Source organism: Chaetomium globosum, genomic scaffold, assembly GCF_000143365.1.
Source record: "Chaetomium globosum CBS 148.51 scaffold_7 genomic scaffold, whole genome shotgun sequence".
Taxonomy (NCBI): domain Eukaryota; kingdom Fungi; phylum Ascomycota; class Sordariomycetes; order Sordariales; family Chaetomiaceae; genus Chaetomium; species Chaetomium globosum.
Genome location: NT_165982.1, coordinates 2114290 through 2126648, shown reverse-complemented (window position 1 = coordinate 2126648; position 12359 = coordinate 2114290). Strand labels below are relative to the sequence as shown.

The following is a 12359-nucleotide window of genomic DNA, read 5'->3' as shown; positions in this document are numbered from 1 at the left end:
TGGGAGTTGGGTGGGAGAGAGGGTCGGGGGAGAGAGGAAGGGGGGAGAAAGGGAGGTCATGGGAAAGGGGGGAAGCGAGGAGGGGTGGAGGACGAGATGCTGTTTTAGGGGTTTTGGGCTATGAGAGACGGGTATATAGATCATGAGTAATGACGAGCCTTTTCTGATGTTTAGCGACAGCGGTGCTATTGTCTGGCTTACAGTGCTGTCCTGCTCTCGTCTGTTCTGGTTACGACTCGAGTTGTTCCCGTCACATATATAACCCTAACCCTATAGTTATATTGGTCAAGGCTCGGCTGTCAACGGCCAAATTCGATGGCCACTGAGCGGCGGCGGTGCACCGACATCGCGACCCTTCGTGTAGGCTTCTTGTTGCGGGCGCCGGCATTCCGGGCCCACCTTTCCAGACCGCCCGGCCCCGCCCTGCGTGGGCTTAACCCACGCAGTGGCATCACTTCCTGTTGTTAGGTTTACAGTAGTATCATCTTCCAGTCCTGTGTGCTCACACAGGTTATGAGCCCCTGACACTTCCTTTTATTACTGTTGATACTCTTCCTGTTAATTCTCTCAATTGATAGAGATTGGAATTGAGTGAAAAATCGTCGATTGTGTGGAATCTCGTTTTGAAGTCAACGAACCACACCCGACATTCCAATTTATCGACACAAGTGTGCGACATCAATTTATCGACACAAGTGTACGACATCAAAATCAGTCAAATGGCGGAACAACTGCAACAAATGCAGGCGATGATGACTCAAATGCTTGAGGCTCAAAAGAATTATTATGAGAAAAAGCTAGCTGAGAAATCGACAAAGCGACAGAAGACCACGTTTGAGAAAGTTCCAGAGCTCAAGAAAAAGGAGGACTTCTTGACATGGCGTGACAAGTTGCTCACGTCACTGAAGAGCGCAGGGCTGGAAGCCCACATCCTTACCGGCGTGCCGGAACCGGCGCGACGACGACGAGAAGCGCCAGTGGCGATACGACCGGATCGACGTTGACAACCTCATCCAGAGCACAATTGCGGATATCAACGTGTGGACCTTGTTGCGAGGACAAGGCTGGAAGGTTACCGACCAGGATCCGAAATCGACATTTGACCATCTGACACAGCACTTCGATAAGTACACCCACAAAGCGACATACGACATTGCACGAGAGTTTTTCAATATCAGGCGTGGCGACTATGACAAGTTCACCACATTTCAGATTCGGCTCAACTATCTGTATCAGCGGATAAATGAGACTGATTACAAGATGCAAGAGTCAGCGGCAACCTTGAACGCCATCCAGGCGATTTCCGACGCCTACCCGGATCTGTATACCAGGTCGATGACGAATCTTCGAAACAACAAGTTGTCGTGGGCGGATTTGATGCTGGAATTCAACGAACTGGCATCCCAGGAGGCGACCCAGCCGGCATTGAGCAACGTCAAATACGGCAAGGATAAGACGAAGAGGGCAGAAGGAGATGCCACATCGTCGTCGTCAAACACTCGGTCGACTTCGATGACCAACAAGAATAACGAGAGACAGAACTCCTGGAAGTCGAAAAACCAGAGGGTTGACTGCAAGGAATGCGACAAGGACATTTACACTGGACAGGAGCATTGCGGAGGCTGTGGCTTCCACTACCCGAAGGCATCAATCTGCTGGTGGTGCAATCCGGAACAGGCCCCGGAAAACTGGCCGAAGAGAGACAGTGCCCTCAAGGCGAAGGCAACGAAAACCTCCTCGTCGACATCGACATCATTGACTAAATCGTCGTCGGCATCTTCGTCGACAACGGGCCCTCTTCATCAACAGTCTGGTGTGGCGAACCAGTCTCGCCCGATGAATCTCCTGTTTACAAGCAACCATCCGGACATGAACATGATGAACATGGCACCGCATTTTTGGGGAGGCCCGTGGCGCAATTGAGCGCTAAAGTCCAACAGGCCCTCAAGGCATCAGGCGTGTCGACAGAGGCAATTCGGAATGTCGTGATTTACGATACCGGATGCGCGACGCCAGCGTTCAATGACAAGAAGTGGTTCAAGGAATTGGAAACACTCCCAGAGGCGTCATTGGCGATATCCTCAACGGGAGAATTGATAGAGAATTGGCTGAGCGGAACCGTTAGTCTTACGGTTCAACTCCCGACAGGCAATCATGCGACGATCGAAATTGACGAAGCAGTTTACCAACCATCAGCACCTTGCAATTTACTTGCAGGTCTGAGAATGAAGAATGACGGCGTTCGTTGGGACCAAGACAATGACACGCTGTATCACAAAGGGACAGGAAGCCTCATGATGGAGTTGTACGATTATCGAGGCGTACCAGCTGTCAGAGATGCACTGCCGACCTCAACCAACAGAGGAAACCAACCGAAACCAGAGATGGCGTCAGTCCCATACCGCAAGATGCACAGAAGGCTAATGCATGCCGGCAAATCAGTTGTTGAAGAAGCATGTCGGCGTGCAGGCATCGAATTGACCGCCAAACAAGATCACTTTTGCGAAGGCTGTACAATGGGAAAGATGACGGACGAACTGGGCAAATCAGCCCCCATCCAAGGCGATAATCCACTTGACTTCATTCGTGTCGACACGGTTACTCATGAAAAACCGGGAGCGTTGGGATATAAATACAGCGTTCACATCATTGACATCGACACGAACTTCCACTGGGTCAAATACACCAGCACAAAGGGTCAGATCTTCGACCTGTTGAAGGACTGGGTGGTCATGGTTCACACCCAGACAGGTGTCAGTTGGGTGAAGATGATCGGCATTGATGGCGGCACCGAATTCGGACAATCGCCTATTCCATTCGTTGACGATAAGTTCAAGAGGTGGGCGAGGGAGAAAGGCATTGTGGTCCTTCAGACCCCTCCACACACGCCGTGGATGAACGGCAAAGTTGAACGCGCGGCGAGGGAGGTTCTGGATAAGACGCGCGCGACGATGATTGCGTATCAGATTCCAGAACACCTCTGGACCTTCGTGATGGAATCAGTCGTTCAAGTCAAAAACGTACTGCCCTACGAATGCGAATACGGGCAACAGGTGCCCACAAGAGGCCTTTGCGAAAGGTGTCGGCATGCCAAAGTCGACATGGACGCCACACATCACCCACTTTCGAGCCTACTTTTGCGAGGCGTATTACTACGTCAAACCGAAATACCGGGTCCAATCCGACAAGTTTGCCGCGCGCGCCGAGAAAGGACGTCTGATCGGTTACGCTGACCTGCATGGCAAAATATACTGGATTTGGAATCCGAAGACCGGGAAGATCATTCGCGCCAGCGCAGTCAAGTTCAACGAACGGCCCAGACTTTGTTCCTGACGAAGATGTCGGAACGGATGTCGAATACGAAGCAGTTTTTACCGACACGACAACGCAAGAAGAAGAAGAAGCGGTCGTGGAAAAACAAGACTGGGTGACAATTACCCATCCGGATCAAACAACAACAACAACGATTAGCCTTCAGGGGGGGGATTCCACTGCGACAGAAAATGAACTGCCCGCAATCGAGAACGAACCTCAACAGAGCGACGAAACAACGGAAATGCAGAAAGAAAAACATGTCGCTCAATTACCGACTCCAGAGGCCACTCCAGAACCAACGCTTGATGCGGAGGATCGCATGGAGATTGGGAGAGATCTTCCAGTGCCAATTAACCATCTGTCGCCAGGAATTGGCAATTTGGTGACCGACGAACCCGGAACAGTGGCACCGACTACGTTGTCGACCCGCCCGCGGCGCCAAAAGGCTAAATACGGTACCGGCACAGAGGAAGGTTATTATGCTAAATTGAGCAGGGGTGAATTGCCGGGACAGTCGTTTTATGCGGCGCACCTGGATATCCCTGAACCCGACGAACCAACAATTGGCATGGCGCTTTCAAGTGTGAAGGTCGAGAACGACATTGCGCAATACCTGCAACCCCAAATACCGAAGAACCATCGACAGGCGAAACGCCTTGAGAACTACAAGGATTACTGGCTCAAGGCGATGTTGAAACAAGATGCCAGCTTGCGTCGACAAAGAAGTTCTACGAATTGATTCCGAAACGCCCAGGCATGACGATTTTGCCGAGCAAATGGGTTATTTGAGAAAAAAATGAATCCGTCAACGGGAACAACAGATCCACGCGCAAGATGGGTTGTTTGTGGCCAATTTCGACAAAGACTCTTGGAATAGTGAAGACGTTTTTGCCGCCGTCGTCAACAGCGTTTCAGTCCGTACATTTCTTGCTGTCGTCGCAGTGCGAGACTTGGAATGCCTGCAATACGACTTCATAACAGCGTTTCTTGAACACGCCGATTCCGAAGGGCATCGACTATTACGTTGAGCCCCCAGAAGGTTTGGACATTCCGCCTGACATGGTTTGCAGGTTGAGAAAGGCACTTTACGGCCTGCGGAAAAGTCCACAATACTGGTTCAACACGGTCAAACCTTTACTCGAAGAAAGAGGCTTCAAGGCACTCGAAACAGATGCCTGTTTGTTTCGACACAAACGCTACGACATTCTTCTGGTGCTTTACGTCGACGATCTTTTGATTGCGGCGCCCTCGACCGCCATGATCCACACGGTCCGCGACGAAATTATCAAGCAGTTCGAATTGAAAGAACTCGGCCCGGTGAAACGGTTCCTGGGCTTCGACATCGTCCGCGATCGCAAACAAAAGAAGATCTTCGTATCACAAGAAAGCTACACACGGGCATTACTGGCAAAGAGAGAAATGTCAGACTGCCATCCGACGCCAACACCGTGGCCCAGTAAAATGGAATTGCCGGCGACATGGGAACCAGTGATGAAACGCCAGAAGGCGTATATCAAAGATACCGGCTCCCTCAATTGGCTTGCGTGTGGTACAAGACCCGACATCGCGTATACCGTTTCGAGGCTGGCGGAGGCCAACGCTGGCCCATCACAAGCGCACCTGGACCTACTTAAGCATGTGTTTCGATATCTGAAAGGCACAACGGATCTCGGCATTGAGTTCGGCGGCGACGAAATTAGCTGCGACGACATGCGAATGATGGCGTTTGCGGATGCATCGCTAGCCGACCGACTACCATCACGACAATCGACAGGAGGCCATTCGGTCTTCCTTGCCGGGGCACCAGTACTCTGGAAGTCAAAGAAACAAACCTTCGTCGCATTGAGTACGACGGAAGCCGAATTTACCAACTTGACACCCACCGCATTGTCGACAATGTGGGTGTCGCAGATCTTGAAGGACTGTGGCATTCCACAGAAGATACCGACAGTGATTTTTACAGACAGCAACAACGCGTACAGAACGGTACTTAACCCGATGAACAGAGCGCGCACACGGACGATTGATATCAACTACAAGTGGATAATTGAGAAGGTTCAGAAAGGAGAGTTGAGTGTCAACCATTTGCCCGGGGCACAGATGCCAGCCGACGGTTTGACAAAGCCGTTATCGAAGGAGAAACACGCGGCATTTGTGGGGATGATGGGCATGAGAGCGAAGAAGATTCCGTGGGCGAAGTAAAACACCACGAAGATATACATGTACTAGATTAAGAAAGATGGCGATGGCTTCATGCCGGGGCGGATGGAGGCCGGTCTGAGGGGGGGTGTTGCGGGCGCCGGCATTCCGGGCCCACCTTTCCAGACCGCCCGGCCCCGCCCTGCGTGGGCTTAACCCACGCAGTGGCATCACTTCCTGTTGTTAGGTTTACAGTAGTATCATCTTCCAGTCCTGTGTGCTCACACACTTCTTCACGCCCAGCAGCAACTACCTCCACCGCAACAGTAGTTGCCCAGCTACGCCATTGGATACCGACGAAGCCCAAATAGGCAATTCGATTCGCATGTGCGCGATAACCCCCAAATCGCCTTGTTCTCATGCCTACGGCCGCCGGGGCTCGGGCCCTGCTGTCGGTGCAGACTCCCTCTAGAGCCAATCGATTGCCCCGCGCCCTTGTCCACGCCAGTCCGACCTCCGCTGTCGCTTCCGCTGCCATTCGTAGCGCTCTTCCACATCGACGCCGTATTCCCCGCCGTCCGAATGGCCCCGCCATAACCACCCGCAGCTTCCACAGCTCGCCGTCCCTCCTCGCCCGCCCCGATGCATCGAACGCCGAGGATCCCCCTTCCCCCCCGGCCGGCTCGAACAAGGACAATGGAGCGGCAGCAACAGAGAATGGCCGGTCGGCCGAACCCGAGTCCAACCCGGCCACTGATGCCGATGCCGATGCCAAACGGGAGAAGCTGAAGAGTGCCGGCTACGGCTCGGCCCGCGCCCGCGCCAACCGTAACAACCGCGTCGAGGAGGCGCCCCCCTTCGAGGTGCCTTCATGGTTTTCGATGCCCCAGATCTCGCTGTACGAGCAGCGGCCCATCGGTGTTCCTAGCACCCGGCTGCCCCAGCTGAGTCAGGCTGGTCGCGAGGTGCTGCTGGATGTTCAGGAGAAAACGGTTAAGAAAGCCTCGCTCCAGGAGGAGGAAGTAGACGGATTCAAAGACAGGTTGACTCGTTTTGCAAGGAGGAGAGACTGGGAGGATGGCGCCCTATTCCGATTGCTGAAGCGGGCAAAGACCCTACACCGGGCGGCTTTCTGGCAGACTTTCCTGCTTACATATAATGAAACCGAAGCCAACCCAAGTCACATCGAGAGACTGCGCCAGCACCATTTGGCGAGTATGTACGAAAGGGAGCTGTGGCACCCGGCACCGTATGCGCCCTCACAAGAGTCTCAGCGCTGGCTTGCAAATGTCCGGTCCGACACCGGGCCTGGTTCGGGATTTCACCAGAGCCCCATAGCGCAACGACCGGACCCCGAGTATGCCCCCTCCATGGAACTCCTCGCCGTCGTGAACTCCCAGATGATTGCGTTGCCCACATCTGACCGACAAGACGCGCACCGGCCCCAGATTGTTCTCTCCATACTCAATGGAGCGGGGAGGACAGTCGCCGACTCGATAATCGACGACGTAGCCACGGACCTCAAGGCCGATGTCGTGCACCTATCTGCCCACCACATCGCCCGTCTTCTGGGGCCGTACTTGGGTCAAACTCAGTATTCAGCCCGCGGTTCCCTCTCCATGCTTGGTCACGCCGCTGCCGAGATGAACGGGAGGGCTGTGCCGCGGACCATTCCCGCTCCCAACTCTGGCTCCGGCTCCGAGCCGGATCAGATCGGCGCGGTCGCCGTCGAGCTGCCCGTGCGGCTGCGGAATTTGATCACGCAGAGGGAGCTCTTTGGGGTGGGCGGTTCAGATAACCGCTGGGAAGATATGAAAATCGACTCGGCGCTGGAGACGATTGTTGCCGCCGTTGATCAGAAACGTGAACGAGAGGTGACGGTGACCAAAGCCTGCCCCTCGATCATAGCCTCCATACGCAACGAGAACGAGTTAGAGGTGAAGGCGCTACGGCGAGACCTCATCATCCATCTCCACGACTACGTGGAAGTGAACTTGCTGTACCGCCCCGTCGTCCAAAGGCTACGGGCCATTGCCGACCGGATGTGGAAGGCAGGGAGAAGGGTTGTTTTTGTCGGCAGCTCCTCTGGTGAGCTAGACAAGTTACCGGAGTACCGAGAGCAACTCGCCGAGCTGGCCCGAGACGGCGCTCACGTCATCCCGTTCCATGTCGACCCAACGAGGACGGACGTGGAAGAGAAATGGACCAATGCCGAAGAAAACCTGGCTAATATCGAGGATATGCTCCGTGCCATGGTTGGCGACCAAGTCCCCATAACCATTAGCAAGGGGCTCCTGCACTCGAAAGATACCAAAGTCTCGAAAAAGGACTTCGATACCATGTTTGACTGGCTAAATAAAAACATCCTTGACGCAGAATGGGTACAACGTCTCGTATCACTGATGGTGGGTGCCCGAATGGGCCCCCGCGAGGAGTACGGCGTTCCGGAGCTATGCTACGGCATGCAGTTCATGCTCGACCGGGATAAGCACTGGCAGAAGATCAACCCAGATATCTACCCTCCTTACTCCTCCCCGCTTGCCGCGCCGCGAAAGTCGGCATCCTCCCCCGCCAAGAACCTTTCCGGCGCGGCCGCGTCCAAACAATATAACGAAAATGAGAAGAAGCTCCTCTCGGGTCTCATCAACGCAAACGACATTCACACAACCTTCGACCACATCGTCGTCCCACAGGAAACCAAAGAGTCACTCATCGGCCTGACCACCCTCTCCCTCGTCCGCCCCGAAGCTTTCTCCTACGGCGTGCTCAAGACGGAGCACATTCCCGGCTGCCTGCTCTACGGGCCGCCGGGGACGGGCAAGACGCTGCTCGCCAAGGCAGTGGCCAAGGAGTCCGGGGCCAGCATGCTCGAGGTGTCGGCGGCGAGCATCAACGACAAGTACGTGGGCCAGAGCGAGAAGAACGTGCAGGCGCTCTTCAGCCTGGCGCGCAAGCTCGCCCCCTGCGTCATCTTCCTCGACGAGGCCGACGCGCTCCTGGCCGCCCGCCGCACCGGCTCCACCCGCGCCGCCTACCGCGAGACCATCACCCAGTTCCTGCGCGAGTGGGACGGCCTCACCGGCTCGCGCGCCTTCATCATGGTCGCCACCAACCGGCCCTATGACCTCGACGAGGCCGTCCTCCGCCGCCTGCCCCGTAAGATCCTCGTCGACCTGCCCCTGGCCCCCGAGCGCCAGTCCATCCTGCGCGTCATGCTGCAGGAGGAGGCCCTCGCCCCGGATGTCGACCTCGCCCGCCTCGCCGCCGACACCGAGCTGTACTCGGGCTCCGACCTCAAGAACCTCTGCGTCTCCGCCGCCATGGAGGCCGTCCGCGAGGAGGTGCGCGCCAAGGTCGCCTGGCAGGGCGAGGGCGAGTTCCAGTGGCCCGAGAAGCGCGTGCTAGAGCAACGCCACTTTGATAAGGGCCTGCGCGAGATCAGCGCCAGTATCAGTGGGGATATGGATGGTCTGAAGGCGATCCGTAAGTTTGATGAGCGCTATGGCGACGCCGGGCGGAAGAAGGTTGTGAAGAAGGGGATGGGCTTTGAGGTGGTGCCTGATGATGGGAAGGGGTCGAGTGGGGAGGCTAGGGTGAGGCAGGTCAATCCTGCGGCTTGAGTGTATGTGAGGGAGGGGGGGGGATAATGAGTCGTGGAGGAACTGGAAAGGCGCATGGCGTTGGAAGAATGCAAATAGTCAGTAGCTAGCTAGTTGTGTGTGCGTATATCTGGGGTTGGCCATGCGGCTACTGCCGTTCTATGTACCTGTACCATGTGTGTGGTTAACCGTCGGGAATTTTGTCCCCTGCATTAGATAAAATATAAAGAGGCTTGGGTGGGAGACCATGTATTTCAACTTTGCTTCTCCCGAGCCTAATGCCCAATGGTATCATCAACGAATACAACCTTTCCTGCGTTATACGCTATATTTATATGTTTCATCCGTCTACCTGCCCGCCCATTCATTTCCTCGACTTCGCTTCCGCCTGCGCCGAACGATACAAGTCCAACGCCGAATTAATCCCCAGCAGCGTCGCCTCAAACAGCGCCAGCACCGATTCCTGCCCACCCCTGGGCGGCTGCCAGCGCAGCTTCTTACGCGTCCGCTCGTAGTGCTCCTTGATCTCGCGCTTGCGCTTGTCCATGACCTGCTGGCGGATGCGCTCGGCCTCGGCAGCGAGCGCGTTGATGCGATCGGTCGACCGCTGCAGCGACTCGGCGTAGTAGGCGAGCTCCTGCGTGCGCGCGGCGTCGCCAGACAGAAAAGCCGCCCAGAACTGCTTGAGGAACTCGGTCGTCGTCGCGTTGGTCAGCACGCACCGCTGCGCAATCTCCGGTGGGATCCCCATGGGCGATGCATCCTCGTCGCCACCACCGCCCAGAGCGAAGGTGCCCTGCGTCTCGGCGCGCTTCTTGCGCATGCCGTCGAGGATCTGGCTTTGGGCTTGTTTGCGGGCGCTCCGCGCCCCGACGTGGCTGGATTTCTTGGTGTCGGGATCGCTGTCGCTGTCGTCGTCGACGCCGATGCCCCTGCGGATATCTATTCCGCCTGAGCCGTCGTCCTCGAGAGTCTCGATGTCGGCGGTGACTTCGAACAGAACCTCGGAGGGGATCTGGGTTTCGTAGATCTTGGCCTCTTCGGATTGGGTGTCGTGGTTGGAGAAGAACTTGTTCTGCTCCTTGACATTGAGTTTGATGCGGGATGCCTTTGCGTCGCCGCGGAGATCGCGCAGGCTGAGCTCGCTAAAGGTGCGCGTGTCGTCGTCTAGCCCGTCGCCAGCGGAAGGGTCGGCGTCTGAAGGGGCGACATTGGCCATAATCTTCTCGCTGAGGCTATTGAGCGTCTTGATGATGGGGATGTTTCCCCGCGGCCGCATTTCGACATCCTTGCGGTTACCGCTCTTGAACCCACCCTGATTCTCTTCGTTTGCTTCCAAGTCTATGATGTGTGGGACCTTTTGTGTCGACGTAATCTTGCTTGAGAAACCGAAGGAGTTGTCGGCGCTGAGATATCGATCAAAAATGGCATCGTTGATGTCATTTTCTGTTACTCGCTCACCGCGCAGTTGTTTGGATAGCTTGCTGAGGAAGAACCGAGACCAGAACTCGTTATCCTCGAGTTTAGGGACATTCTCGTTATATATGCGCCTCACAAGAGGGTGCTGCTGTAGGATCATAGAAATCTGCTCCGACGAGAGACTGAGCTTGAACAGGTTATCCTCGGTCCGCGGTTTGATGGTGGACAGCACATTGTAGGCTCCCTTCTTCTGGTTCAGCTCGATGGCATGAGCACGGAGAAGGCCAACCCTGGTGGACCAGAATCGGGCATTGAATTCAGCTTCTGGGATGGAGCTAGGTTTCAAGGCGAAGGCATCCTTGTATGTCCGGGCTAGACCCTCGTCCTTCGTCAGGAGTGATTGCTGCAGCTCGGTGTCTGCTTTGAGCACGTTGTCGTCGAACCACCTCGGCGGCGCTGCCTTGGCGTTCACTGTGTTGGCAAAAGATATGGCCGCCGAGGCCCCGGCGCCGTCCGCCCCATCTGCCACGTTCTGCGCCGCCGGTGCCGCGGGTTTTGGCACGTTCGGGTCGTTCTCGCGTGCAGCGGCTAGCAGCTGAGAGAGAAGGTCCCTGACGGCGTTGGCCTCAGATCTGGCTTCGGAGGGCGACGTAAACTGGAAGAGAAAATTTGATGGTGTCGCCCCTTCGCCCGCGCCTGGTTTGGGTTTCTCGATGACCCTCAAGATGACCTTCGCTGCTCCGTCGGGAGTTTGTTGAAGATTCATTATATTCTCCAGCGCCAGAGACACGGTAGGTGGGCCCGTTGCGGGTAATGGCATCCATATCAAGGCACTGCGGTCATCGGTCAGCGTGAGAATGCCTTCCTTCTTCTTGTACGAGGTCCTGCCACGCGGGAGGGCCATGTTGGCGGCAACGCCCGCGGAGCAGGCTTAATCGCTTAATCAACGAATCCAGTAATTCCTAATTCCTGTCGCCGTTCCTTTAGCCAACCCTGAATACGTTCTCGGTTGGTTGGATGGAGTTTGGCAGCTGGAATGTGTATTGCGGCGTTGTCAGCGGCGCGGTGCTTCAGGTTTAACTTTGATGAACTTCAATTCCTACTCTGAAGCCGTTGCTGTGAAGGTCCCAGGCAACCCTGGGCTACAAAGGTTACTGTGCCAAGTCGCTAATTATAACGGTCCACCCCACAGCCTGCTCAGGACGAGCCCCACTGCATGGAACTCTTCGATCCAGATTTGCCTTCGTCTCCGTCATCTGTCAAGGCTCCAAAACATTGCGAGAAGATTAAGACGGTTCAACGACCTGTGCTTCGTATTTTGTCTCGTAGATAATTAGACGAAAAGAGTGAAAAGAATAAAAAGAAAGGAAAATAATAAGATTGCTGCTGCTTTGGACCGGTCTCGTCCGCGCGCTACCCCCCGCTTGGTCTGGGAACCCCAGGCCGGGCCCGGTTCTGGGAACCGAAACCCAATGGCAGGGTCGAGGGTGAGGTCACGCGCTGTGCACCGATGGATTGACTTAAATCAGTATTGCTGAAACAAAATAACTTGGAACCCTCTAAGCCCCTCCTCATATGATCCAAAGCAGGGAACTAACTGGAATACCGCACGGTTTGTTTGCGGGACTTGAACAACAGAACGTTAGATTCAGGGACGAACCTGAGTACAAATTGACCCAAACTGAAAAACCACGCTCTCGGCTTGGCCCGGATATCGATGGATTTGCGACCGAAGAACGAGACAAGGAAGTGGGTGGCGGGTTCGCGGTTGTCCCAAAAGGCGACACAGAGGCCTCGGGCTCACACGCTGCTTCCGTCTAGCCGTGGCTTGGCCACACCAAGTGAGCATCCAAGTGCCGCAGGGCGACCGCTGGTTGGTTGCATCGG

General features: G+C 55.4%; 3 protein-coding genes across 3 annotated transcripts; 2 read left to right on the top strand and 1 right to left on the bottom strand.

The window, feature by feature from the left end:
* Positions 1-719: 719 nt before the first annotated feature.
* Positions 720-5517, top strand: CHGG_10263 (uncharacterized protein; the record flags this gene model as incomplete). Its single annotated transcript, XM_001228189.1, has 6 exons — positions 720-898; positions 1020-1813; positions 2287-3079; positions 3271-4005; positions 4193-4229; positions 4297-5517. The coding sequence occupies 6 exons, from the start codon at positions 720-722 to the stop codon at positions 5515-5517; spliced, it is 3759 nt and encodes a 1252-aa protein (XP_001228190.1).
* Positions 5518-5873: 356 nt separating this feature from the next.
* On the top strand, positions 5874-9074 carry CHGG_10262 (uncharacterized protein; the record flags this gene model as incomplete). Its single annotated transcript, XM_001228188.1, has 1 exon — positions 5874-9074. The coding sequence occupies one exon, from the start codon at positions 5874-5876 to the stop codon at positions 9072-9074; it is 3201 nt and encodes a 1066-aa protein (XP_001228189.1).
* A 343-nt stretch (positions 9075-9417) lies between these two features.
* Positions 9418-11376, bottom strand: CHGG_10261 (uncharacterized protein; the record flags this gene model as incomplete). Its single annotated transcript, XM_001228187.1, has 1 exon — positions 9418-11376. One exon carries the CDS (start codon positions 11374-11376, stop codon positions 9418-9420), a length of 1959 nt encoding a protein of 652 aa, XP_001228188.1.
* Positions 11377-12359: the final 983 nt, after the last annotated feature.